The sequence below is a fragment of the Gouania willdenowi genome, chromosome 16 (assembly GCF_900634775.1).
Source record: "Gouania willdenowi chromosome 16, fGouWil2.1, whole genome shotgun sequence".
NCBI lineage: Eukaryota > Metazoa > Chordata > Actinopteri > Blenniiformes > Gobiesocidae > Gouania > Gouania willdenowi.
In genome coordinates this window covers 7089977-7115463 of record NC_041059.1, presented here as the reverse complement: position 1 = coordinate 7115463, position 25487 = coordinate 7089977, and the positions used below count along the sequence as shown (strand labels likewise).

General features: G+C 37.5%; 1 protein-coding gene across 1 annotated transcript in view; it reads left to right on the top strand.

The window, feature by feature from the left end:
- The window catches only part of iglon5 (IgLON family member 5), a 173382-nt gene extending 156243 nt beyond the window's left edge, over positions 1-17139 (top strand). Inside the window, exons 5-8 of the mRNA XM_028469875.1 lie at positions 3084-3215; positions 3412-3532; positions 6085-6236; positions 14635-17139. Coding sequence (XP_028325676.1) covers positions 3084-3215; positions 3412-3532; positions 6085-6236; positions 14635-14732 — 503 coding nt within the window. The 3' untranslated portion in view covers positions 14733-17139. The remainder of the gene's footprint in view (positions 1-3083; positions 3216-3411; positions 3533-6084; positions 6237-14634) is intronic.
- Positions 17140-25487: the final 8348 nt, after the last annotated feature.

The window sequence follows — 25487 nt, the reverse complement described above, 5'->3', positions numbered from 1 at the left end:
TTAAAAATACAGAGAAAACATCAATTATTGTGTAAATTACCAAATAATCCAATTGTAGATATCTCATATTCACCAATTTATAGTAAAACTCCACAATAATTTAAGGGGTTTGCATTTTTAATTGCAAATTGTGGAAAGAACACTAAAATGTTCCACAAATCTTGCAAATTCTTACAAATAATTCTACAAAGTTATTCTAAATTGCAGGGGAAAAAAAATCAAGATTTTTTGAAGTGATATGAAAACTAGGGCACAATGTTAAAATTGTTCTTTTTTCCCCCACACATAATCTGCGGCCCACAGATCAAACTGGTCCATATTTGGCCCCTGAACTAAAATGTGTTTGACACCCCTGCTCCAACGGTTCTCTGACGGAGACATCAACAGTGCTATCTTTATTGGACTAATAGAGCTAGCATTGCACCCACCTAAACCGACAGTATCAACCCCACGCACGCCTGGATGTCCCGAACAGGCTTCACCACAATAGTCGCTCAACGCTCGGCTTCAAACGCAGCGACTGCAAATAATCGTCTGCAGCTCAGTCGCTACGCTAATAATCCTCCAGTATAATCTTCAATTAGGACCGTGGCACTAATCTCTGACAGAAAGAATCGTGGCGTTTAGTGTCTTTTTTTTTTGCTTGTGTTGCTCAGGAGCTGTTTTTGTGAGTAAAGTAAATGTCTGCTGACTGACAGCGGTTTGGTGTTTTGCTTCTGTGGAAGCTTTAGCGAAAGAAAGTAAGCAGCAGTATAGGAGCTGGATTTCCTTGTTAGAGCTGAGATTAGTCAATATATTTTGTCATGTTCCACAGTCTGACTTCTTTAATGGGGGAGAGGAGAAGGAGAAGAAGGAGAAGAAGGAGAAGAAGAAGAAAACAGCCTAATGGTTTAAAACTTCCAACAGGAGAAGACGTAAAGTCCTACTCTTCTTCTTCTACTTCTTCTTCTGAGTCTGACGCTCACATTCTCTGACTTTCTCGTTGAGCTACAAACATGGCCATGTGAATCTCTCCCCCTTCTGTTCCACTGCGTCATGTTTATCACCAAAGGAAAACAGGAAAAGTGTGAAACTGAGTAACTCGGTTCGGTGAGCGCCTGGAAGTAGAAAAACCAAACATCTATCTCTTTGCATAATGCGGTGATGCAGCTGACTCCCGCCGTGTAAAGGGTATCACACTGTCAAACCATGTTCATCAGATTCATCATTTACAACCTGTAGAGCTCAACAACTATAGCGAATGTTTCACAGGCTTTTTTTTTTTTTTTTTTAAAGAAAGATTAATGTAAATCATAAGTGAGTTTTAGAAGTTAGTACACAGCTGATCCTGTTGTGTCACAGTTAGACACCATAATCAAAAGCAGGAGCCGCTGGTGGCCAATTTTTATATTTTCTAATCAGAAAGACAGTGTAGACTTAATATTAATAAATCGAAGATCATTTGCTCAGAAAAACAAGGTAAAAGCGTGAAATTGCTGCTCTAATGTTTGTTTTCATCTCCACCGCAAACACTCTTTGGAAAAGTGTCATGCTTTGTATTGTTGAATGTGGAGTCTCTTAGGCAGATGCATAAATAGTTTCTTTTTTCTTTTACTATGATTTCTCGTCTTTTTTCAGCAGACAAGGACAGTGATTGGCTTGACACCATTTTTGTTCTGGTGGTTTTTTCCTGGGATTCCCAATGATATCGTCTCAGTCTGTAAGACATTCAATTTTGATCGCATTCGGATCTAAACACCAAAATAAACATCCGCCATTGTTTTACCACAACTTTTAGTTTGTGAAAAAACCAGAAATATATTGTGAAGTCCATTTGCTGGTGTTATTGGGTGCAAACACAATAAAACACAGTAAAGGCTCAAACATACTAGGGCGGACACCCGCGAAGCGCAGTCCGCCAGGCCAATTAAATGCAAAGCTCAGATTTCACTTCTCAGCGTAGTTGGTGTCACACAAAACACTGCTCGGCATTGTATGACCGACCCGTATTTCACCCTCCTGGTGAAACAGAGCAGGAGAGATGGAGACGAGCTTAGAGGAGAGGCTGGCAGATCAGCTACGGCATTAGCAACACCTTTAAAACACGTCCCAGGAGAACAAGGACTACAGATATGCTCTAAGAATCATGGGACATGTAGGATTTCAATGGAAACTACTATGCGGCAGTGCGCCCGGGTACGTAAACTCTGAGGAGAGCGGACTGTCCGCGCAGAGTACGTTGTGCGCGTGGTCCGCCCGAGTATGTTTGAGCCTTAAGAATGAAGTAAAAACGCTTCTATGCATCTTTGGGACTCCACATCCCACAATGCAATGTTTGAAACTTTTCTGACAATATAATGACTTCAAGTGTTTAAAGCTTTTCCGCCCCAATTTCAACCTCTTACATCTTTTTCTTTGAGCAAATGATCATTGACTTAATCATTTAACTTCAACATTATTGTGCTCTTGTTTGCACTTCTACGCATACATAAAATACTAAATATGTAAGAACAATATTCTTGCAATAAGTGATGATATCAGTCACATCAGGATCTTCACTTTAAATTTGCTAGATTCTGTGACCAATTTCTATTTAATTAAAGGAAATATTATGTAATAATTGGGGGAAGATGTGACAAATTTGTAAGAATTAAGAGTTTTTTAACAGTAAAAATGACTGCAATCATGCAATATAAGCACCAGGAGTGTTGAGTTACATTTACACAATGATTCATGTTTTTTCTGTAATTTTTGCTTCCTCCAGTGGGCCGAATTGGATGCTCCAGAGGGCCAGATTTGGCCCCTGGGTCATGAGTTTGACACTTATAATCTACAGGACTCCACATTCCTTAGTGTCAGTAGACCTTTCACACCTTTTTCTTTGAGCAAATGATAAATGATATTTTGATCTATCAGGCCTAAACTATGAATTTATCTGATAAAAAAAAAAAAGTTATCATCTCCAGCAGCTTTAAAATATCCATGTTTGTGTTGAAAAAGATAATGTTTAGCTAATATCTTCAATCAGGAAGTATATCGGTTCTTATTAAGTAAATAAGTCATTTTTTTAATGTTTATTTTTTTGCTTTGCTTGATGTTTTTAGACGGATTGGTGAGTGAAGGTGAGTTCCTGGACATCACAGAGATTAAGAGGCAGCAGGCGGAGGACTACGAATGTATCACCAACAACGGTGTGGCTCCACCTGACCAGCGCAAGGTCAAAGTCACCGTCAACTGTAAGTTAACCCCCCACGTGGCCCCGCTGGTGATAACTCACCTACAATTACCTTGTGAAGTGTTTAATGAATAATGTATGTGAATGTGTCATCATGTGTACGTCTTAATTGTGTTCTCTAGGGATGTTTTTTAACCTTGTGGGCAAACCACATTTTAAATTTACTCCATCAACTCTCTTGCTCTTTATTGTTCCAGTCCCTCCAATGATAACAGACATGAAGAACATGCCAGCACATATTGGGAAAACGGCCATCTTGCGTTGTGAAGCATTGGCTGTGCCACCAGCCGTCTTTGAGTGGTTCAGAGATGAGCACAGGTAAGACCCACCAATAGCTGATGAATTCACACAAAACCAACGTCTAATCTTTGAATTTCCTATAAAACAAGACTTTGGTACAACTATCGACTCCCTGCTGGCCTGTATATTTTATTTTTTAAGCAAAATAAAGCAATGTATATTAAAGCCACAAAAAGCACATTTTTGTAAAAACGTATTTATAAAAAAAATGCCAATTTTCTATGTTGATCTTTAATCCCATGACGTGTTGGCTCCTGGAAACATGATTATAAGCTAAATCTCTTAGCTCACAGCATGGGACCAACTACATGGCTTTGGGAAATAGACACTGTGCACATGTGAATGTAAAAATGATGATGAATGAGAGGATGGTGTGGGTTGGCTCTGCAACCAGACTGTGTGAGGGTAACTGTAGCCAGAGATGTAGCTAACCGTCACTGGTATTAATGTTGTTTGAGGGAATATTGGCTGTGATGGAGCATTTAAGAAAGTAAAGGGATTCTTATTAGTAAAAAAAAAAAAACTACTTACAGTATGTAGAGTTTAAGACTTTGTCGGCTTTTGTTTTAACATAATTTAACAGTTTGACTCATCAACTCATTGACTCGCTGGAATGGTAAATAATCACCATACAATGTTAAAGTTTAACGCATTGCAGAGTCCTGTAGACCAGGGGTTCTCAACCTTGGGGTCAGGACCCCACATGGGGTCGCGAGACATTGAGAGGGGGTCGCCAGATACCTTCAAGAAACTAAGAATATTTTTTGAGCCCATTTTTGCTTGTTTTTACCATTTTTCTGCACCTACACAAACATTTTGCTACATTACTCCATTTGGGCACTTATAAACCCTTTCTATCACTTTTCCCACCTAATGTTTATCCATTATTGTCACTTTTAACCTTTTATTCACCATATTTCATGCTTTTTTTTTGCCAGTTTACCAACATTCACCATCTGTCATGCCCATTATTTGCCAGTTTAAACTAATTGTACGTACTTGTACCTTCGGGTACAGTGGGGGTCCCCGGTCCCTGGCACCTTTACTTTGGGGGTCGCAGGCTGAAAAGTTTGAGAACCACTGCCGTAGACAGATGCATAGAAGTGGTGTTAAGGTACTTCATTCTTCCTGTGATTTCTTGTATTTCTTTGCCAGGTAAGGAGAACTATGATTCGCTTGCCTCCATTTTTGTTCTATTTGGTTCCCAGCATTCCTCGTGATATCACCTCACTCTGTCACTCTGTGAGACATTCCATTTCTGACAGATTCAGATTTTTCCGTATAAGCCCCCCAAAAAAATGAAACATCCACCATTGTTTTGTCAGAAAAACAGAAAATGTGTTGGGAAGTGACTTCAGCAGAGGTTACGGGAAGAATGACGTAAAAACACTGAACATATAGAACAAAAATGGTGTCAAGCAAATCACTGTCCTCCCTGTCCGGCAAAGAAACACAAGAAATCACAGAAAGAATGAAGTAAAAACACTTCTATGCTGTGATTCTCAAATGGGGGTATGCGATGGATAGACAGGGGGTAATTAACAAAGAAACGCATTAAAAATATGGGGGTTTAAAACAAAAATGATAATGATAATGAAAATGATCTTGATTAAAACATGAACTGAAAATACACCAGGTGAGAGATGACCAGAAATAATAAAAAACTATAGACATAAATCTATTCAGGAGCCACTAAATACTGTTTTATTCCACTTAATTACAATGGGATTCTTTAAAATATGTGTTATCATTCACTCTATCATAATGCTCTATAGTTGTTGTTTTTTAGAATTCTTAGCAAAATGTTGTAGAAGGACAAAGGGGATACTTGAACCAAAAACGTTTGAGAATCACTGGTCTACAGGACTCCATATCCCATAATGCAATACATGAAATTTTTCCAACAATATCAACAACCCGAGGGTTAATGATGGAGATCAAAACAAACTTTGGAACGGTAATTTGAACTTTTCTTTTTTTTTGTTAATCTTTTTTTAGCATCTTTTGATTCATTAATCTATTATTACACTGTGACTTTATTGAATAAAAAATGATTGTATCTTGCAGCTTTAATTAACAACTATAAGATAATTTTTTTTTAGCAAAATAATATGAAGATGTTGATTCTGAGTGTGATCTTGGCAGTCTTCCTTATATTCAACCCTTGCCCTTGCCAAGTACAAGCTTGTTGGTAGATTACCTACACTCAAACTGAACATTTTTAAAAGATCAAAACATTTTGGTGATTTGGAAAAAGGAAAAAAAAAAACAAAAAAAAAAGACAGACAGACGACAAAGCTTTTGTGGTTAATAGTGTAAACCAGGCCCCAGTGGGAGGATTCAGTTATTTATGGACTGGGAGAAAATACGGTACTATTATTACAAGGTGAAACCAAACTGATGTGTGAAAGGAGAGCTTTGTTGCATGATTTCCTCCAGAGATTTGGCATAAAACATCTTGTGGAGTTTTAGTTGGAAGTATAATGTTGAGGTGTTGTTATTTTTGGCACATGACCTTTTCTTTTCTTGTTTTTTTTTTTTTTTTTTACAACCCCACCATGAACATCCAGGCCGGTAGAAAGTGACAACACCCTGAGGATCAAAAACGAGAAAACGCGCTCCCTGCTGCTGTTCACCAACGTTACGGAAAAACATTTTGGCAACTACACTTGCTTCGCCTCAAATCGTCTGGGGGCTTCCAACGCCAGTATGCTGCTGTTTCGTAAGTTAACGCACATACACACACACACACACACACGGCAAGGCAAGCGCATTTCATACACAAGACAATTCAATGTGCTTTTTTTTAGAAAACAGTTTAAAAATCAATAAAAACCTCAGCAGTAAAACATTTCAAATCAGCAGTAAACACATTAAATCAACAATAACATGATTAAAATCTCTCTCAGTCATACGCAGTAGTGAAAAAGAGTACCTTTAACTTTGATTTAAAAATGTTCACGTGATGCTGACTTCAGCTCTGCTGGCAGTGTGTTCCACTTCTTTGCAGCATAACAACTAAACGCAGCCTAGCCCGGAGTGGAGGACCGGGACAATTCCCGGTGGGCCGGTCTGATGATTGGGCTGCGAGGGCCGGTATCACGAACTGAGTTTACCTCGTACTGAGATCGATTATGAGCATATATGCTCATACAACCTTAAGTCTAACCCTAACCAAATCCAATAAACTAATAAAACACGTGTATGTTCACTTTGAAAACAAAAATAAACAAAACTGAATTATTGGGTTTTGTTTTAGCAAAAAATAATTTTCCAGTAGTGGGCATGCGCATATATGCTCACCGTGACACCGGTGTTTACGCACAATCCTCGATCATAACACTTGGTTGATCACGATACAGAAGTCACTGCTCCTCCACTGGCAGCTCTTTCCTTTTTTTGCAGACGCATTCCATCCATGCACTCGGTCAGTTTCAGAGGTGTCCAAAACGCGGTCCTGGAGGGCTGGTGGTCCAACAGGTTTTCAATGTGTCCCTGCTTCAACACAGCTGGGAGACTCGTTAGCAAAGCTGCTTCAGGATATCAGAAGTGTTGGCGCAGGGACACATTGAAATCCTGGTGGAGGGTGTTTGGACACCCCTGGTATAGACATAGGAACTATAGATGCATGAGGTGCAGCCACACCCCCTCCCATTTGCACCCCTACAGCCCTACTTAATTATGCTTTAAAAAAAAAAAAAAAAATCTGAATTAAAACCCGATTTGTCTGAATAATTAATATTGAATAATGAATGCGTTTATCTATGCATTTGATATGATTTGCCATCTTGTTTTTAATAAATGAAGCAGGTGATTAATTATAGCTGAAGTTAGTGTAGTGGTCATGTTCTAAAGATCTCATGTTCATCCATTCTAGTTCTCTTATAAGTGATGCTGATATAAAATACATTTAATGAATTATGAAAAACAGATGTTTTTTCTTTGCAATGTATTAATAAAGAGCTGTATTAATTTTCTAAAATATTTGTTTGCAAAATGTACATTATCTTCTATGAGATTTGCAATTTTGAAAAGGATGTGTGGTAAAGACTAATGTTGGAGATCTTGAAATAATTCTTCATTTTGAAGCAACCCTTACCTGTACTGAATTGAATTTTTTTAGAACAATCCACTGAAATATAAGGCTTTACAGAACAGCATGCTATTGTAGACTCAACATTTTAAGGTTAGAACATGATTTTTATAATATGTTTTGATCTAAAGTGGGCCGGTCTGAGGTATGAAGCTTCAGGGATGAAAATGAGTCCCACTCTGGCCCTGAACGCAGCGTCGCCATTTTTGCTGTGAACTCTGGGCTCCACTATCTGACCTGTGTCGACCTCTTTGTTCTGGTTCAGACCAGGGGTGGACTGGTCCAGTCTGCTACGTTTTTGTATGGGCAAAAAAAGAGGAACCACGTGATATGTAATGGCTAAGGGTAGCTTAAATGGGCAAAATGTGGCAAACAATAGTGAAAAATGGCAGAAATGTTAAACAAAAAGAGGCAAAATGTAGGAAAAAATTAAACAAGTGGTATTTACTGGGCAAAAGTTAGCTTATTTGGATAAAAAGTGACTAAATAAATTGAATAAAGAATAAAAAATTGATAAAAGTGTTAAAAAGAACTTGCAAAAATGAACAAAAAAGTTGATTTATTGGCAAAAGGGGTAGCTAAAGTAGCTGAAAAATGTGTCCAAACTTTTTGAAAAGGGGCAAAAATTGGACAAAGGAAGTTGCAAAATGGGTAAAAAGGGGTTAAAAAGTTTTTCCCTTTTACGGTTTTTCTGGGGGAATAATAGTTAAAATTAAGACATAAAGAGCCACATTTTGAGAATCACTGACTTAATAAGGGCTTCTACGTGGTGTTGCTGATAATGTAGTGGGCTGGAATTGTTGCCCCAGTCCACCGCTGGTTAAGACCTAAGCTGCAGCGTTCTGAACCAGCCGTAGCTGTCTGACTCTCTTTCTGGGGCACAAACTGAAATGAAAAAAAAAGCAAGTGTGCAAAGTCAAAGATGCAAACAAATATACTCTTTTTTTTTTCATTTTGTGTTACTATCAATCAACAGGCAAGCGTAGGAATAGAAAGAACAATATGAAGAGCTTCTCCTGCCTGGCTCAATGGCTTGTAACTCTGCGTGACACCCTGCGTTTCTCTGCCCTCTCCCCATTTTTGTCATTCCTCGCCCCATTAACGCTTTGCCTGCTATTATTTCTGTATCTTCTCTCCTCTTGGTTTTGTTATCTCTCACCCTCCATATTTGGTCCATACACAGACTCTGCTCTGTCCCGTTACCCAACCAGTTGTCATTTCTCCAAGAGCCAGATTCACATTAGGCGTCCCCCAATGAGCGATTCCCTACCCACCCATTTTCTGTCATCCACCTCCTCCTCCCCCTTCTCTTCTTCTTCAGTGAATTTAGCATTACCATCCTAAGTGAGTCCTTCATCTATCCCTTTTCTTCTATCATTCCTTCAGCCATTATCTCGCTCAGTCTCCCTTCAATGACTCACTCCGCCATCAGACTCATACATCTTCCCTCTCACTTTTTCCTCCACCACTGCTACGTCTGTCAACCTATCTCTCTATCATCTGTCCTTCTGCTTCCTATTTTGCCTCTAATCTTCCGCTGCCATCATTAGAACACAACAAACCCTTTTTTAGTTGTGGACTGGGCACAGGAAATAGATCCATAATGGCTTACTTACTATTTTTTTTCTTTGCGTGTCATTTCCTCTCTTGACTTTGTGTTCTGCTTTTTTAACCTATTTTTTTAACCATTTTAACAGAACCACATGAAACATTTAATCATTAACAACCATCTATTACATCAAAATTGGCACATTATTGTAATTGGCGTCCGCCGAGGAGAGCATTACTCAAACAATTGGCTGCCTTCACCAGCTCTCACTGAACAATGTTAGATTTTTGGCCACCAGGTTGAATTTTTTTAAATCTCTTTGACAACACAAGAGAGAAAAAGAGGAAAAATGGACGTGTGATTATGGAGTTTTTTTATCAACTTGTACTTGTTCTAATCCAAACTAAAACCGTTTATATAAAAAAGCTGAGGACGCGGAGGTTTTCACAGGAAGTGAGGGAGATGAGAGGTCATGTTTGTAAGAGAGATGATAACTATGTAGATAGTGAGGGTGATAGAAAAAGCTAAAGTGCATTAATTGGTTTTAAACAAACTTTACCTTCATTATTAGCCCTCCTATTATCCTCAAATATTACTAAAACGTCAGTTTAGTTTAGTCTTTATTTGAAGGGACAATGCATACAGACTTTAACATCATAGAAGACAGAGATGTTCTACACCAGAGTATAGCTAACCAGCTAGGTTCCCTCTGTAGTCCCTGGTCAATCTGACCCCAAGGATATGCAATTGGAAATTATTGACCAAGTTTTTGTATCATGCACTTTGTTTATTTGTTGAATACCTAAAAAACCCCTTAACTCATTCAGTGCCAGCCATTTTCAGAATTTCTACCCTCTCAGTGCCAGCCGTTTTAGAGCATTTTGACTGATTTTTAAAGACCAACAGATTATTTTGTACGATGACATCTGACACCGGATTCTGAAAGAATAAATTCTCTACTTTCCTCAGATTTTTTTTGTTTTGTTTGTAGCTTGTTTCGTTCTTCCGTAATCAGCAGTTGAATAGAGCAAGTTTTACACAAATAGCCAGTATTAGAGCGAAAAGCTGAGAAAACAGGCTTCTTCTAAAGAAGCATTTTTTTTTTTTTTTTCAATATAACATCTGAACATTAGTTTCCTTTTAAAAAAAACATCAAAACTGAGACAAGGCTTTTGATGGCAAAATTATTATGATTTTGCTATTTGGCTCACAGTTGAAAGTTTTGCTTACTGTATTTTGTATCTGCACATTCATGACTCTCACAGAGTGGACCATATTGATTGATGTTGGTCTTTCCATTTTTGGAAAGGATTGTGTCTGCTGGAGGGTCAACACTATCATTCTCATTAGATGAAAATGCCCAAAATCAGGGTTCTCCTCAACACAGTCCTTCTCTATGTCACTTTTACTGTGAAAGAGCTGTTCCAAACCCTCATTGACAGTAAACCTTTTCCGAGAGAACATTTTTAAGAGACAGAGCATGCAGATTTCAATGCACACAGAGCACAATGAGGAATGATTTGGATAAAGGGCTGCCATACAAGCTTTTATATATTTCCTCCTCTCGTAGTTTGCATGAACTACCATTATCCTTGCGGGAATACCTTGTCCTCCACAGCGTGGGAAATATCAGTTCTACTTTTGCAGGTGCGAGTAGTAGGTCACGCATACACACAGATACATGCACACACATTCATGCCCATGGTTTGGGAAAGTTCTCATGAGAATATCGTCCCCCCTACTATTCTAAAATATGTGATAAATTATAAAACATTCCCATTTTGTTGAAATTTAGTTGTGATGGGGGGGCTAAAATGTTTAATTTATTAAGGCTGTACAACAGAAGTTTAAGAACCACTGGCCAAACAAAAGATGTTCTTTTGATAAATCCACACTATTCTATGCTCAAGCCAGGAAGATAACTAGAGGAAAATAACAGTGTTTCCCACATAGAGCTCAATAGTACGGTGATCCTGAGACCTGAAGACGTGCATCACCTAAAACATCGCCTTCGTCAATTGGAAAACACCAAAGAAAAATGTGTTCACGCTGCAGAGTTGAGAATCTGAGGCTTGTTTTCCATCACTGCTGTCACAAACTATACCTCAGTAGCTTTATCAGTCACTGTCAAAAACTAACCCTGTTGTTTTTTTTGGCTTTTTTTCTCCATACATTTTAAGAGCTCAGGAAACTTTTCACTGCATGCTGTCACACGCGCTCTGTTGTTTACAGCTTGCACTTGTATAGGTTGCAGTTTTGGGTGTATACAGCTTTACTGTTCTAGGTTGTGAGTTAATCATGTGCATTTAAAAAAAAAAAGAAAATTGTCTTTTGCTGGATGTGTCTTAGCGAAGCTGCTGTTCTCTACCACAAACCACAAGTAGGTTCAATGTTGCATGAACGGTGAAATTGTAACGCTGCCAAATCAAACGAAACGCTGGAGTTTCTGATAAAGAGAAACTTTGGTTGGCATCTAAGCTAAGTTCTCCCTCAAGCACTAACATATGTAGGCAAAAATACAATAATATTAATGAAAGCAACATTTACTGTAATTATTTTAATTGGCCATTCCTACACCTAAGAGTAAAATGGAGTAAAAGCATTTAACTGAGATGAATTTTATGTAAATTTGAAGTGTATATGTTTGTAGTCATTCTTCTCTGTATGAAATTGAATACAAATTAATAACGCAAAGTGTTTTCATACTATTTCAAAGAAATCCAAGCGTACGTTTGCTTTAAAATGCACTTCTCAGCTTAGAAAAAACAAATTCTCATAAAGTCATCAGAAAAGGACTAAATGACACCGTTTAGGCTCTGGTTCAAGTTTAAGATTTATCGTTTGCTTTCTGGCACTATTACATTGATCTGAGCCATCTGTAATGTAATTAATGTCCCCAGTGTTTCATCTGCCACTGTTTGCCCTTCAAAATGTGTGAAATTATTGATTTGTTTATTTATTTATCATGCAAAAATGTTTTCTGCTGATCTTCTTTGAAATTGTTCAAGAAACGCTTATTAAAATCAAAAGTTAGAGATTCTCTTTCTCAACTATAAGGTTAAAGTTTAAATTCAAAGCAGTACGTAAAAATGAAATGCTTATTCAATGAACATCTGTTTTAATCACTGAAGTTGTACAAACTTTTTTTTTTTTTTTTTTTTTTTAATACGATCAAGTGCGTATATAATTTGGAAACAAAGGCAACTACACCTAATGCGTACAAGGAATGATTGTACAGGTATTTTATACTAACCCTGTGCACAGGACTGGACCTGGAATTATTAATTGCTTAAACGACAAAGTAAAAAAATGCTCCTTCATGTCAATGGGTGGCAGCATAAGGTATAACTTGTGTTTGAAAGATTTTCTTGAAATACTGTTTTTGTTTCAACTAAACTATTACATGTTTGGAAACTCGATATTTATTAATTTAGTTAGTTAATTACAAACCCATTAAATAATAATGAACATTTAGTAAGAATGTGCGATTGTAGCCAATGGCTAATTTTTGTCATGGCAGGTTGATGTGAAACTGTAAGGACTTACAGATACTCAAAACATGAAAGCACAATCATTCAAATATTATTAAAAAAATATAGAATCCGTAAAGAAAAATTATGAATGCCAAAATAAAGGAAGAATTAAAATTTGGGTGTAAAGGTAATTTAAAAAAAACCTTTTTTTAAAGTGAATTGATGTCACAATGAATTTGGCAACTAATATTTCAATACTACTGTGTGGTGAAATGTAAAAACAATAATGCCAATGATCTGAGTATGTAAGAGTTTTATACTTGTTTTTTTTATTTATCCGTTTATTGAGTGTAAGGTCCGCACTATGCACTACAAACTCATACAAAAAAAAAAAACGTTAATGATGAAATTATGTAGAAGATGAGAATGTTTGACAAGAGAAAAAACGAGGTTTGATGTAAAATTATTTGGGTTCAAATCAGGGGACGGATCTGGATAAGCATAATGCTTTTTTCCGTCGCCCTTTCCGGCATGCAAAAGGACAAAAAAACAAAAAAACAAAAAAAAAAAAAAAAAAAAAACAATGATGTGATTCTGCTCTGAATGTCAAAATGAATTTCTGTGATTGCAACCATGTCGGAAATGAACTGAATAAATAAATAAAAAATAAATAAAATAAAATGAGTACATACCGTCGACTATATAGTAGAAGTATGGTTGGGAGGATTAGGATAATGAGCATTCTCACTGAAGTATACCTCCAAGTTTCCCAAGATGCATTTCAAACCTACAACAACAAAAACCTGAAGCACACTAAGGCTAAATATCTCTGTGGATTCTCCACCTTTGAAAGTTATAAAAACATTTTAGGTGAGAAAGTGACCAAGCAGAATATCAACATGTGCTCATTTGATCCATAAAACTCACGAAAACACATTTAATTCACACATTTAGCAGATTTTTGGACACCCGCCATTGTGCTACTGACAGAACTATCCCCCGCCACAAAGTGTGAAGGAGGATATAGGTTTGAGCTCCGTCCGTCCGCGTTAAAGGGGAAAGCTTTTCTCAGAAACCATTTAAGTTAGGACAATCAAATTTGGTGTGTGGCTTCAGGGTATCAATACCTTGATGGAGCTTGAAAATGAGAAGTGCACAATAATGTTTTCTGGAGTTATTGCCCATTTTCCTTTTTCTTTTTTTTTTACTTTGTTCGAGGTATCTACAAAAGGGACAGCTTTTCTCAAAAACCGTTTAAGATACGATAACGGAATTCGGTGTGTGGCATCAAGGTATCAAAACCTTGATGGAGTTTGAAAATGAGAAGCGCGCAATTATTTTTTCCGGAGTTTTTGCTCTTTTTCCATTTTTTGTACTCTGTTCAAGGCATCTTCAAAGGGGACAGCTTTTCTTAGAAATCGTTTAAGATAGTTTTATAATCTGATTTGATAATATTTTGCTATGTATACATCTAAGTTCTTAGATTTAGGACATTTAGGAAAAGGTTGCGAGTTATAATGATGATCAATCTGGCGGGGGATGTTGATGACTATGTATTCTTGTTTGGTGTTAAAAACTAGTGGAAGACAAGAAGAGATGCTTTTGTTTTGAAATGTGGATGTTTGATTTTTAATCTAAAGCTGGTCCCAGGATGATTTTACATTCCGCCCGCAATGCATCATGGGGCGGTTGAGTATGACTATTGTGCCCACCGTGCATACTTAAAAAATGTCCCAATATAGTATACATCTGGGTATTTGTTACGTACTCAATCTTTCCATACTATCTAATGTGAACATACTACATACTCATTTTGACATTAGACTTAGTATGAGTAGTACGTTAGTATGACATTTCCAACACAGATCTAAACATGTCTCCTAGTGTAAAGATCATTTGGTTCTCTGTGTCGGAAACAATGAAGCTGTGTTTTTACTTTCTTTATCTTCTGAGATTTTGTTGCTTTATGTGTTTTTTCTTTTGCCTTGGTTGTGTTTTCCCACAGGGCCAGGAGCGCTACAGGGACAAGGGACTGGTTCACATGCAGGATTAAGCCTCAGCCTTGTGGTTTCACTCTCTGCCTTTCTTCTGCTGATGCTGTAATGGTCCAACATCTCCTGGAGTCATCCTTAAAAGCCCCTAAAGCCTCCTTCACCTCTCTCCTCCCTCCCTACCCCTACCCCCCCCCACCCCCACCACCACCACTGCTGAAGGAAAATGGAAATTTAATTATGAACCATCACTGTGAACAAAAAGAATATGCATTATTTCAGGAGCCATTGAATCCTTGCATCGAACACCCCTTCAGTGACCGGAACTCCAGCACCTTCAGTTCAATATTAAGGTCGATTCACTGTCATTTTTCTTTCAGGTTGTTGGACTTTCTTTGTTTTTTCCCCCATTGTTTTTACCGAACTGGTGTTTAAACAATTTTTTACTCATAAGAACTGTGTTAGTGAAAAATGTGAAAACAGATCATTTAAAAAAAAAAAAAAAAAGTGGATAATTCGTGTTATTTACGACATAGACTTTTCCCGGACGTACAATGTTTGCCTTATGGAAAGTATACATAGAATCATTGTGCAAATGGTGGGTATTAATGAACGAGATATGATGTGCTAATGGTTTCATGTGATCTGTGAATATCGTCCAACAGGTGGCCATGTTCGGTGTCGCCTTTTTAATCACACATTTACAAACACACTGATTGCTTTTTTAAGTTTAACTGAATAGCAGTGCAGCTGCTATGAATGATGTCAAAAATGTTTTAAGAAAAAAAAAAGATCTGGGAGGTGACAGTCGAGTCGAATCTACCCCCCACCCTCAATCCCCCTTATATAGATTAAGGCTGCATGCATCCGAATAGTTCCTCCTATAACCTTTCTTATCCACTTTTCCTTAACCCCCAGAACGTTCCAATTCTCTATAAGCTGAGGAAAGGAGGCTCAATGCGTCCTTTATAACCTCCTTTAGCTGAGGAAACACTGATGCATCCTTTATCAAAGGAGACCAGATAATGCTGCCCCACAATTCCTTGCGGCGACAACATTTAAAGGGACATGCTAATCTAAGTGTTCACAGAAACTTATTGATGACCAAAAAAAGAGACATTTTTAGCCACATTATGTTTTATTCAACATATTTAATTCACCTAGGAATGCTTTGTGCGGTTGTACATTTCTATGCCTACAACGTTATGTCGGCGTATGTCTTGCATAAATGTAACTATTTCATAAAATCATACTTATTTTGGATTAATGTTGATTTCTGAGTGGAAGGTGAGTGTGAGCAACTATTCTCAATGTGACATTCTTAATTAGTTTCACTTTTGTTCCTCGTAGTCTGGTAGCCTCTTTTCCTTTTCTTGCAATATTAGAGATTATATCAGCGGTTAGAGGCACAGGGGAAAGTTTTATGAATGTGCTTTTAGTATTCCATTTGTAGTTCTTTTCACTAAGACAGACTTCACTAACCTTTGCAGCCATCGATCTATTACGTGAGATAGCGGAAGTGCATCTGATTGTCAAAACAACGTGATTTCTTTTCCCTAACTCCTTTAGGAAGTCTCCTAACACCTGGATGAAAAGTGGATATGAAAGTAGATAGGAGCGACCATGGCTAAGTGGTAGCGTGGGATGTCCAATAACCGAAGGGTTGGGGGATTGAATCCCACTCTATCCAAGTCATTGTCGTTGTGTGCTTGGGCAATGCACTTCACCCACATTGCCTCGTATGAATCTGGTGAGTGAGTAAGTGTTGGAAGTAGTCGGAGGGACCGATGGTGCACTATGGCAGCCTCGCTTCTGTCAGCAGTTACCACCACCGCGTGTGGAGTGAAAGAATAATGCACATCAATGTAAAGCGCTTTGAGTATCTATGAAAGAGCACTATATAAAATCCAATGCATTATTATTATTATATTATTATTATTATAGGAGGGACTATTCGGACACAGCCTGAGGGTTCCATGCTACTGAGTCGCATGTTGACTCATTCACGACCCAGTCCTTTTCGGACCCCTCGCTCCAGTCCCACTGTTGAAAGTGATCTGTCTAGTCTCCCTCCGCATCGCTTCAGTGTTTCTCTGCTGTGTGTGTCCCCCCCACCCCATCCTATTCCTCCCACAGTGTAAATATATCCAGTGCAGAGGCCAGGCCGGAGCTTTCCAGCCACATTCGCTCCAGTCCAGAAACAGCTAGAGACTGTTCGATGACAGCAATATCTTCTGTTTCTATAGGCCCCGCCCTCTTTGTCGCTTGTTGATAGCATGTACTGGTTAGAAAATGTTCCTATTGTGACCCCACCCCCCCACATGAGCCCCCTCCCTCCCCGTCTCCTTTTTGTCCCTGCACTGTTTGTTTTTCTCTGCAAGGTTACCTGCTTTTACTTTTTTGGTGTTTATAATACTACCGATGATGATGATCATATTGATGACGATGTTAATAAGTATTTGAATAACTATGAATTGTATTCTGTGTGAAAAGATGCTGGTGAGCTGCTGTGCTTGGGGGGGGAAAACGTTGTTTTTTGTACTTTACTCACACACACACACACACACATACATACATACAGTACATGCGCGCGCGTGCTACAATGAGAAAAAATAATAATAAAACAAAAAACGTGTAAAGTGATGTGCTCTATTTTGCCATGACAAGCTTTGTAAAAACACATTATTAACTGTCTGATAAATCATTTCATCCACACCCCATAGAAGCAGTGAATGATGGTGTCATTTTTCATTTTCCACAAAGTTTTATGTATTAATCTGTCATGTGCCGTGACTCTCACACACAGCCAGGCATGTCCACTTATTATTAAAGTGTGTCATTCTCTGACCAGCTTAGATAAAGGGAAGCGGATTCATGTCAAGTCTTTTGGTGGTGAATATGAGTCAGTTCTTGATTCGCCGGACTGCAGGGAGATAAAGATGGAATTAGCAAATACCTGTGGCTGGCTAAATGAAGGAACCAGGCCCCCACCTGTCCTTCCTGTTGCCCAGTTATGGCTCCACAGTCGATGATTCACAGGAATGCTCTTCAAGGACAAGCTCGCCTTGGTGCACCTGAACTCCCCCCGGTGTGTACGGTACTAGTGACATACAAGCATGGGCACTACAGAACTCCCCGTGGCACAATTATCCAGTGACCTCCCTGATGTCCACTAACAGTCAAAGGGAAGCCTGTATTTTAACCCCCGTCGCGCCTTTGTGACTCTATCCGTTATGCAGCGACTATATGCAAATTTGCCATAATGAGCCTGCACAGTAGAACAAGTTTAACCCTGAAATCCTGAGTCGTGCAAACCTGCAAGAAGACGGAGATGTTCTGTATCGGATCATTGTCTGAATGTGTTTTTAATTCAGTTTGAAACCAGCAATAACCCCCTTAAATCAACTGTGCAAGATATACTGAGGCTGCGTCCCAATAACCACACTACGCCCTACGGACTTCCACAAAGGGTGCACTTGGTTTAAGTGCACTTTGGATGTAAAGTGTTTAAGGGAAAAAGTGCTGAGAGGGTAGAATTGGGACAGTTTGCGCATAAGTCATCCACCCGAGTTAGGACGTCATCAATGGTAACGGTAAAATGGCAAAAGCTGCGTTGGCTAAATTGCTTTTATTATTATCAGCCATTTAATATATGTTTCATATTTTCACTATTACAAAGAATTTGGGAAATGCACGGAACATAAATACATGTACCAAAGCCCTTGTAGTACAAAACGCTTTTTGAAATAACACATATTAGAGAAATGAAATAATTGATACCTTCCTTACACTTGAAAATATTTGTTTTTTTTGCCATTTTGGCTGAAAGTAGAAAAAAAAATGTCAACAAGTATTGTGAGAGTTTGCCAAATTTTAATTTTAATTTTAATTGGAACGTCCCACAACAAAAAGACTTATGGGTAATTCCCTTCATCAAAGTCCGCTTGCACGCACGCTTTGCACAGGTGTGCATTAAGGGCACATAGTGGGCGGAGCTAAAGCAAACTCCGTTATGATTTGGACACCCTACACACTCGCACCCTTCAGTGGAAGGGTGCAACCGAGGGGCACAAGTGTGGGTATTGGGACGCCGCCAAAGTCATGGTTAAAGCTGTGGTTGTAATATCTGGAAATGTAGGCCCTACAACATTACCAATAACGGTATATCAAACAAGTCTGTTGTACTTTTATCGTGTACAGTTCTCTAAAAATGATTGTGAAGCTCTCTTTTAATGGTGGAATAATCTGAAACACTACATGTCGTACTGAAGAGTCTCGCCCTCTGCGATGTATTTGGGTTTGTCTGTGTGACAGAAGAACACATGTTGTGCATGCGTCTTGTTGTTCGAAAAAAAAAAAGAAAAAAAAAAGCTGTGACAGATTTGATTTTTAGACACAAGAGAAGGTCATGTTGTCGGTGCATATTTTGGTAACACTTTACTTGAAGTTTTATACATAAAGGCTGACATTACGCTGTTATTATTGTAACATGAAACCTGTCCTTAGCATGAATAACGTGTGGAAAACCTCATGGTATTATTGCTTAAATCAAGGCCTTTTGTTCATACATAAAATGTCACTCGTATGCATTTTGCTAGAGTCAATTCTTTATTCAGAAAGCATATAAACCTTTAAATCAAATGTTAAATGCTTTAATACACTTCAATGTCATATGAAGACTGTCATTAAGGGTCGTTCATTCATCCCCTATCATTACCTAACCCCACTAGATGCCTCCATGTAACCCAAAAAAATGCCAACATAGCTCCAAAGGTGTCATAATGTAGCGAACAACACTTAATGACAGCCTTCACGACACCTGATTCATGCTAATGACAGATAATGACAGGTTAAAGCTGATAGCCAGTGTTTCTGAGAAATCTATGGTTTATGTATCATTCTTTTGAAATGCAAAATAATACCTAACTAGTCCCGCCTTCATCCATGGACCCCTATACAAATGCAAGAAAGCGCCGACTTCACCCAGCCAATAGGCTTTGACTTCCTGGAGCGGGCCACTGTCAATCAAAGTGAATGCGCGTGCAAACAGCAAATAGGTATCACTGAGCAGCATAGCATCGTGGAGGAGCGCTCCGAAACTCCAGTTACCCATTCCACGATTGCCAACGTATAAAGCTTCCACTAAAAAAGAAAAGAAAAATCAGGGTATAAAGCTTGTAGATGAACGTCATTGTGACCGCAACAGAATTTATCTCAGAGCTGCTTTTCAAAGGTGGAGCGACTTACTGCTTTTAAAAGTATTCCAAACGGACCAAGATTTGGCGACATTTCTCATGGACAGGTAATAAACATGTTTTAATCAAAAGTTATGGCACTATAACAATAAATGTGTAGTTTTGTAATTACGCGACTGTTATGTTTGTGCGCAAACATAAAGGCGTAGCTTCTGGTAGATTGGCAGAGGCAGAGGAGGAAGTCGAGCTGTTGAGGGCGGGACATTGAGACGTTCTCTCAGAAACTCTGGATTGCAGCTTTAATGTCAGCCTTATGTATACAACTTCAACTAAAGTGTTATCCATGCTTTATTCTGTTTCACTCTTTTTTTTTTTTCTTTTTTTTTTTCTGTTTTTGTCATTTACAAACCAAGGAGCGTCAAAAGTCCCAACTGTTCCCGTCTCCCCAGTGCTATATAACATCAGTCTGTACATGAGCTGTTCTTGATGATGAAGAAGAAAACAGAAGATATAAAAAAAAAAATATTTAAAAAAAATGATAATACACTGTCATGATTTTCCATGAGTTGAGAAATACTGTTTGATTTTTGTGTATGGATGAAAACAGAGTGGCATGTTGTGTGTAAGCAGTTTAAATGTAACTGAGTGCGGATGTGTACAAAGAAGCACTAAAAACGTCGTATTTTGATTGGTCTGGGTGAATGTACAGAGTCGTGTAAAAGGTTTGCCATGAGTGCAAAATGGGGATGCTTTGAAAAACGACGCCAAGAAAAGTTTTCTTTTAATCATAGCAGTAAAAAAAAAAAAAAAACAACTCTGTATTGAACGTAAGCAGCAATTTCTCTAAATTGAACTACTTTTCCTTTGTTCGCTTGTTGGCACAGTCCTTCAGGTTTGCTTTTAAAAGCAGCCGCACATTTCCACTGTGGAGTTATTGGTGTTTCATGTTGGGCTTCTTAGTTTAATGATGTCTCGGTCAAAATAATAACTTCTAAAAAAAAAAAAAAAAAAGATTGAGGTTTTGTACATTTGTTTGAGGTCTTTAAACTAAAAAGCATTGGTTTAGAGGACAAAGGGATATTAAATGTCTGACTGTCAACACGGCGCACTGTTCTGAATATAGTGGCAAGGTAAAGTCTCAGTTTTTCAAACAGGAAGGAAAATCTTCATGTTTTTGCACTTGGGCATAGACGGTATTCTCCCAGATGAACAGCCTTTGGATATTTTTGGTAAATTGGGGAAGTGAGGCCAAACCGTGTAATAAAATAACCAGTTCTAACCACTATGATTGTGCCAAACCCAAGACATCTAGTCTCAAACCAGCTTTGAACAAAGCTGCACTCCCCAATTTGACAACTAATAATTTGTTTTTGTATTAAATTCTACTTTTTTACAACCCAAAATGGTTTAGAAAAACTGCAGCGACTGAAAACACCAAACTAAATAACTGGATGAGCTTATTGCAAAGGTTTTTTTTTTTTTTTTTGGAGTGAATGTGTGTAGTAGCGAATTACTCAGTTAGCAATTAATTACAATCAGTCAATTATTGAAATTAAAAAAAAAAACATGCTTTTTAATCTTGTTTTCCTAATGTTATCAAGAGTAACAAGCTGCTCATTAAAACGGTACTGGCTGCTTTTAGATGGAGTATTCAAGCTAATGCGAAAGCCATGCTTATGCTAACGCTAATGCTACTGGCTAAGCAGAGCCAAATTGAACACATTGAGGCTGCGTTTGAACAAGCACACTGCGTACTATGCACTACAATCTCAATGGTTATATAGTATATACTATTTATTATATACTATAAGTATGATTAGTATGATGAGCGTTCGTACTGAAGTATACTTCCAAGTTTCCCAAGATGCATTTCAAAACCCCGACGACAAAAACCCGAATCACGCTGAGGCTAAATATCTCTGTTAATTCTCCATCTTTGAAAGTTCTGAAAACATTTTAAGTGAGAAAGTGACCAAGTAGAATATCAACATGTGCTCATTTGATCCATAAAACTCACAGAAACACATTTTAAGCTTTCAAAGATTTTCAGAGACCCTCCATTGTGCTACTGATGAAACTTCCTGTTAACCTATATACAAAAGTGTTAAAAACTAATGAAGAAGCGATGCTTTTATTTTGAAAAGGAAATATTTGATTTTTAGCTTGAAACCGATGTCACATACTGAGTTTACCATCATGCTGAGATTACAACGCTAACCCTAACATAAACAAATGAAACGTGTCCGTTCACTTTGATAACAAAAATAAACTAAAATTAATTGTCTTTTTTTAGCAAATATAATTTTTTTGGTAGTGCGCATATATGCGTATATACAAATTCAGTATGATGGGAACTCAGTACATGACACCGGTCGTCACGGTCTAAGTTTACCCGCTACATACTGAGATGTACCTGTGCTGGATTAGCCATGCACAGATATTATTGTACTGATTTAAAAAAAAAAGTCGATCAATGATAAAAAACACTATTATTGTCATGATCACATTTATATGAATACCACAGCTTATTATTGTAAAGTTACATTAGGTTAACTGTTATTTATTGCAATGGATATTATAATCATGATTTTTGCAAAATCAATTATTCCTTTTTGTATTGAGTTTTATCATAATCACGTTTTTTTGGAGAATAAACTATTCCTATTCGTGTTGAGAATGCTGCACAAGACACTATTACGTACTCAAGTTGTTGACTGAGATTGTCACTCAGATTGCCATACTGAGCTTGCCATGGGAAATTAGTGAAAGGAAGAATACATTCTTAAAATGTATATTCCAAAACGTGCTTTATTTTTTTATCCAAACAGAATACATGTAATCATAAAAAGTGCATATAATAAATGATAAAACATAGATTTTTTTTTTTTATATGCAAACACATTGAAATTTAATTTTCTATCTCAGCACAGCAGAAGTAGCAAAACTCACAGCAGAACTAACAAAAATTAATTTTCCAGTAGTGGGCACGCTCATAATCGATCTCAGTACAAGGACGTTTTTACGTTCCGCTCGCAATGCATCATGGGACGGTTGAGTATGACTAGTGTGCCCACCGTGCACACTTAAAAATGTACCCATATAGTATACATGCAAGTTCTTCTTGCGTACTCAATCTTTTCATACTGTCTAATGTGAACGCACTACATACTCATTTTGACATCAGACTTAGTATGAGTAGAACATTAATATGACATTTGGACACAGCTTTAGTTTTTTGTCTTGTACAACATTTGTGTAAAAACACAGAACAATGCAGTTTGTTTTGGCTCTTGAACAACTTAAAAAAATAAATAAAATTATTTTCAAAATCAGTTAAGCTGACAACGCTGTTTGTGAGCGTTTGCATGAAACTAACACCAACAACTTTCCATGGCAACAGTACCTTAAACAATTGCCAAAACTAATTATTGTTCTGCATCAACTCTTTTCAAGGCACACAGCTCACTGTTGTAGCAATACTATTTTCTATTAGGGAAGAACAGTGAAGCTTGACATTCATGAAGGTCCTATCTTTTTAGTTCAACTAATTGAAATTAAATGAGGCGGTTAAAACCTAATACGATTTTTGCAAACTTTTTTTTTTTCTACATGTGAAGACCATTTTAGATGATGTGAGCAAATGCTAAAAAAAATAAACCAAAACAAAAAAAAACGTTACATTAGAAATAATAATTTGCTTTCAGTTTTGGAAATTGCTTTCAGTTCATGTTCAAATCATCATTTTGTGTGTTTTCGCTGTTATGTTTGTGTATTTTGTACTGAACTTGTGTGTTTTTCTCTCCTTTTGTGTGTTTTTGTCGTCGTTTTTTTTGTTGCTAGTAATAGTAAGTATTGTTCTCTCTTAGCGCGTTTTTAGGATCATTTTGTTGTTGTTTGTCTGTTTTTTTATTATTCAGTATATTTTTCTCTTATTTTGGGTGTTTTTGTTGTTGTTTATGGGTTGTTGGTATCATTAAAATTATACTCTGTGTTTTTGGTGTTGTTTGGTTGTTTCTTATGTGGTTTTGTATGTTTCGCTGTTATTTGTGTGTATTTTGTACTGAACTTGTGTGTTTTTCTCTCCTTTTGTGTGTCTTTGTTGTCGTTTTTTGTGTTGCTAGTAATAGTAAGTATTTTTCTCTCAGTGCGTGTGTTCTTTGGATCATTTTGTTGTCGTTCCTCTGTTTTTTTTTTATTCAGTATATTTTTCTCTTACTTTGTGTGTTTTTGTGAGTTTCTGGTAATATTTAGTATGATTATCATTAAGTAAAAATAAACATATAATCCCATATTTCTCTCTCTCTCTCTCTCTCTCTCTCTCTCTCTCTCTCTCTCTCTCTCTCTCTCTCTCTCTCTCTCTCTCTCTCTCTCTCTCTCTCTCTCTCTCTCTCTCTCTCTCTCTCTCTCTCTCTCTCTCTCTCTCTCTCTCTCTCTCTCTCTCTCTCTCTCTCTCTCTCTCACCCCCTGTAGTGCCATCGCGTACCCCCATTTGAGAAACACAGGGGTAGAGGAAGGTGTGGGAAGAGCTCTTTGACAACATAAATCTAAATGCTGAGAGCCAGAGGGAGATGGAATGACACCAACCCAGACAGACGCTGAACTCGTAGGAAGTTAAAACAAGCGGGGGGGGGGCTCATGTTGCTTATTATCCAAACCTGAGCGTGGTGGTGATTCCCCGGGGGAAGGTGTACCACTCTCTATTAATGGATATACGCCACGGTGTTATGTGAAAAGCATTAACATAACCTCCATCACAAACACACTCTGTCTTACTTCAAGTGCATAAATAATACCCTGACTGCAGTTCAATGAGTTTACAGTCGTGTAAACATCAACATGTCATATGCTCAGCCTATTAAATGCATTAGATGCAGCAAGAGAAAAAAGTGATTGGCTTCTAATGGAAAGCTGTGGTTATGTGTTTACTAATGCTCTGTAATAAGGTATCATGACAAATGTAGGGTTTAGTGTAATACATTATTAAACAGGATTATTACCTCCACCAAGGAGATACAGCATACTAAATTAATTTTGATAACATTTTTAATTAAAGATGGACAGATCTTTAAAAAGTATTGAAAATACATTAAATTCACGAATCTAATTGTTGTCATTAAAATGTCTTAAATTTCAAAAGTCTTAATTCTTAACACTTAAGTATGATTTTATGATTGCAATTATTTCAAAATAAATCGTAAGATTCATTTTTTTATTTTTTTTAAATATATAATTTACCTTAATGCGCAAACATGACAGCAGAACCAACAACAAAAACAGTGACGTGTTTACAGCGGGACTCAAAAATTGCCTGTCCAACGAAGATTTTTCTTAATAGTTTTTAATTTGTGTATTTTTTGTTGTAGATTAGGAGATTTCTGGCAATTTTTGTCGTCATCTTGTGTGTTTTTGGAGTGATTTTGATTATTTTAGTCTGTTTTTTGTATTTTACTGTCATTTTGTTTGTTTACTTTGGGGGGGGTCGCCAGTTGCACATCTGCACTAGACACTGGAAAAAATGTACCCTAACCTAACTATGTTATTGATAAGGCTTTTTCCCCTTGTGTTACTCTATTGTGTTGTCTTGAATTTAATTTCAAATGGCAATAAAAACTCTTAAAATGTCTTGAATTAAATTTGATTGTAGCTGTAGGAGCCCTGGATAAACCTTACAC